The 4086-nt window shown below is 38.5% G+C and overlaps 1 protein-coding gene across 1 annotated transcript; it reads right to left on the bottom strand.

Moving 5' to 3' along the window:
• Positions 1-2911: 2911 nt before the first annotated feature.
• Positions 2912-3606, bottom strand: LOC101580687 (zinc finger protein 706). The gene has a single exon (XM_004626352.3). It carries the CDS (start codon positions 3451-3453, stop codon positions 3223-3225), a length of 231 nt encoding a protein of 76 aa, XP_004626409.1. The 5' UTR covers positions 3454-3606; the 3' UTR covers positions 2912-3222.
• Between the last annotated feature and the right edge of the window lie 480 nt (positions 3607-4086).

The raw sequence follows: 4086 nt of genomic DNA, 5'->3' as shown, positions 1-4086 counted from the left end.
CTCAGTATATTTTTACCAGTTTGTATAAAAGGCCCAGAAAACTACCAAAAAGCCATCTGACATGTATATGATGCTTTCTGAAATAAGTAATTGAAACATTACGATTGTAGAAAATTATCAAGTTTCATATTTTCTTTCCTTTCTTTCTTTCCTTTTTTTTTTTTTTTTTTAATTTTTTTGGTGGAACCAAGGATTTGAACTCAGTCCCTTGTGCTTGCCAGGCAAGCGCTTATTCTACTGAACTGTCTCCCTGGCCCGACCGAGGTTTCTTGCTGCCATTTCTGTGTCATTTTCGGGACTAGTTGTTCATGGTGTGGTTCTTGGACGTGGCCATAACTGCACTGTAAACTGTGCCTGCCAACTGTCTGGAACCAGAAGAAGGAAAAAAAAGCATCCATATTTTCCATATCTATAAATTATACTACATATACAGGTATCAAAAGAATACGTATTCATTGAATACTAGTAAATAACAGGAATAGATTAAGGTCACCACAATTCCACCCCTCCAGAGATGATACTACTATGTTCTGGGCATTGTTATAAGCACAATATATGTGTTAAGTATCATAATGCTCACAACAAACCTCACAGAGTAAGCATTATTGCAATCCTCATCTTAAATTAAGAGAGAAACCAAAGCACAGAGTTCAAGTAACTCACAAAAATGCGAAGGAGAGAGATTTTTATCCCAGAGAATCTAAGTCCATCATTCTCTTACAGAATGGCACATGTAGCTGATACTTTGTATTTCCTATCAGTATTTTTTCTATATATTTTTTAAAGTTAATAGACTTTCAGTGCTTCTGACTGAACCCAAGTCCTTGCATAGAGTAGGCAAATGCTTTATACGTTGCCAGTCCAGCCGACCTCATTTCCGACAGAAATTTTAGGATTACAGAAAAAAACTGAGCAGAAAGTATAAAGAATTCCTGTACATCCTCTCTCCTCACTCCTTTCACTCATAGTTTCCCTCTTATTAACATAAAGCATTAGAATAGTACACTTGCTTTCATTGATGACATAACATGTACATGTTAAGTCGAGCTTACAGTAGGTCTTATCCTCCGTGTTCTACATTCTATGAGCCTTCTTTTTTTTTTAAAATTTTATTTGTGTGTGTGTGTGTGTGTGTGTGTGTGTGTGTGTGTGTGTGTGGCCAGCTCAGCCCACCAGGGGGCAGGGCTGGCTGGCATGTGGTGCTGGGGGATTGAACCGCGGTCCCTGTGCTTTGCTATGCTTGTTCTAAGTAGGTTCTTTAGACCACTGAGCCATCTCACCAGCCCTATGAGCCTTCTTTTGAATTTTAAAAAATATTTTGAAAAGTTCATGTGTATAGTACAAAAAACAGAAACATAAGAACCAAAGAACAAAGTCATTCATAGTCATAAAAGACTTACTTGGATATGTTCTTCTAGGTCCTGCTAGACATGCTATTGCGTGTGACTAAGACTGAACAGTGTATGTCATACTTTCCCACAATCCCACTGTCCTATTCTATGGTTCTGGATGATTGTATATGAGATATATCCACCACTATAGCATCACAGAATACACTTCACTGTTCTAAAACTCTCTGCCCTACTTGTCCCTCTTCCCCTGCCCATCATTTTTAACAGAGCTCATGTCACACATACTAATTTTGCATCTTATTTTTATCCAACATTACATAATAAGCATTTTTCCATGTCAGTAAAACTTATTTATAAACACAATTTTCAATGCTTGAATGATATTTTATGTGTGCATGATAAACCCTAACTAAATTAGCCTATTCCCTTTTAGGGGACATTAAAATTGTTCTTCTAGAACCTTTTTGTAAGTCCTGAGGTGGTGGGCTCCTGACAATTCAATTCAGAAACCTTAATTTAATTGCGTGCCTGTCCAAGAAGGTGTGTGGGCTTCAGCCATCATGGACAAATGCTATGATTTTAACATCTTTAACCGAGCTCTGTTGGAAACTTAGAAATGATTCACTCTATAAATGATTTCTAGCCTGTGCGTGTGCTTATTCTATTTACCCCCACACCTGGCTTTTTAGAATGTTTCCCACATTTCTCAAGAAATGGGTCATTGGGAATAGATTAAAAACTAAAATGACTAAAAATTCTTCTTCACATCTTACTTCCCACATCCGACACAGGCAGATGCCCTGACGCCTTCCTAGAATTAACCAGGTTATGAGAACAAACAATATATAAATGGGTTCGATAAAGAAAATTGATACTGACTTGTCAAATATTCTGTATTTCTTTTTCCCATTTCCAAATTCTCTCACCGAATTCCAAGTTTGATTTTTAAACTGTTATGCTGTAAATTCCTGCTGGATTAAATCTTTATGACTCATCTGTACTTTCAATTTCCTCTAATTAAAAATTCCCTTACTTGTGATTTTCTCCTTACCGCAGTATCTTTTTTGTGTGCCAGGGGACACCTCAGTCTATATTTCAGAAAGGCACGCAGACCTGTTTGGGCTAGCCCATTAGTCACATTGTCATTAATAAAAAAGGATAACTCACACAGATACACACACACACACACACACACACACACACACAAGTCAGCTTAAGTCTTTCCTTGTCCTCTGTCTGTCTGTCTGTCTGTCTGTCTGTCTCTGTCTCTCTCTCTCTCCCTCCTCCCCGTTTCTCTCTCACCTGATGCACAAATAGGAAGTAGAATATTCTAAATTGAATGACTTTATCAAGCCTCAGAGTGTTGGTATTAAAAGATTCCAGAAGTGGGGCCCGGGAGATGGCTCAATGGAATAAGCACTTGCCTGGCAAGTGCAGGGGCCTGAGTTCAATCCCCGGTTCTGCCAAAAAATAAAAAAATAAATAAATAAATAAAAGATTCTAGAAGAGTTAAGCACTTGAAATGGAATTGGCAATTTACAAGGCTGTTATTTTTTTTTTAAATCAAAGTACTACTTTATTAAATGAGTTATTTTACACGATATGAACATCAATATAATTACAATTGTAAAAAAATTTTTTATAACAAGGATGGACTGATTTTCAGATTTCCAAATCAGAGTCAACTGTACATTTACACAGAATTGTCTTTGCATGAAGCCCAAAAGGGAACAGCATAAAAATGAGTGTTTCTGTAGCCCCTTTATTTTTGCTGATCAACAGTTTGTTAGAAAAGCAGCTGCAGGTTTGTTACCTAAGGTCTGAGACAGTAGAAGAGTCAAAGGTGCCATGAGTTCACCTGTAAACAATTTTATGCTTGCACGTCAGCCAGTTCTGGAGGAAGAGGGGTCTTAGGATGCTTGCTCTCAAAGTGCTGCTTGAAGGTCTTAGGGTCTGGCATTTGTGTCCTGCAGACAGTGCAGGTGTATATTAAGGCAGCTTTGGCAGCAGCCTTTTGATCATGCCCTTGTTTCTTCTTTTGTCCAGCCTGCTTTTTGGCATTTTTTTGCTGAGACTGAATCTTCTGCTGCCCACGAGCCATATCCGGGCCGGGACAGTCTTGCGTCGGGGAGGCCGCGCAGCGCGAGAGCCGGGAGCTCGCGGAGCAAGGGAGGGGTGTGCACCCAGCACCGCTTCGGCCTCCTTCACCCGTCGAGCAGGGGAAAGAGGACCGCCGGGAGCACAACAGCCCGCGCCTCACACACCCGCTACAAGGCTGTTATTGATTTCTGTCAAAGAGATACTTGTTTCACTCACTAGGGGCAGGTTTTTCAAAATTCTGAGTAAATTCAATCTAAAGATAATGAAACACAATCTTTTTAAAAATTAAGATTATTGATATGTTCTAGATATACATAATAATCATGTTCATCATAGGGAATTTGTACAGGTACATGATATATTTTCATTCTTCTTTTGCTCAATCTCCTCTCCTCCCTGCAAACCCTGTTTACCACCCCACTTACAAAGATTTGTTTCCATTTTATCTTTTTAATTTTTTCTTTTCCCTTCTTTCCTTTCTCTTTTTCCCTTCCCTAGTTTCTCTTTTCTTTTAAATAATTTCTTCCTATTTCATAATATTTATTGTATATTTTGGACCTTATTCACTCTTTTGGATTTTCATGCCAGGAAAACAATGGAATATGTACACAAGTGAGTCCAACTTATTTTGCTC

This window comes from Octodon degus, unplaced genomic scaffold, assembly GCF_000260255.1.
Source record: "Octodon degus isolate 3935 unplaced genomic scaffold, OctDeg1.0 scaffold00014, whole genome shotgun sequence".
Lineage (NCBI taxonomy): Eukaryota > Metazoa > Chordata > Mammalia > Rodentia > Octodontidae > Octodon > Octodon degus.
The sequence above is the reverse complement of the archived record's forward strand: the minus strand, read 5'-3'. Positions and strand labels throughout refer to the sequence as shown.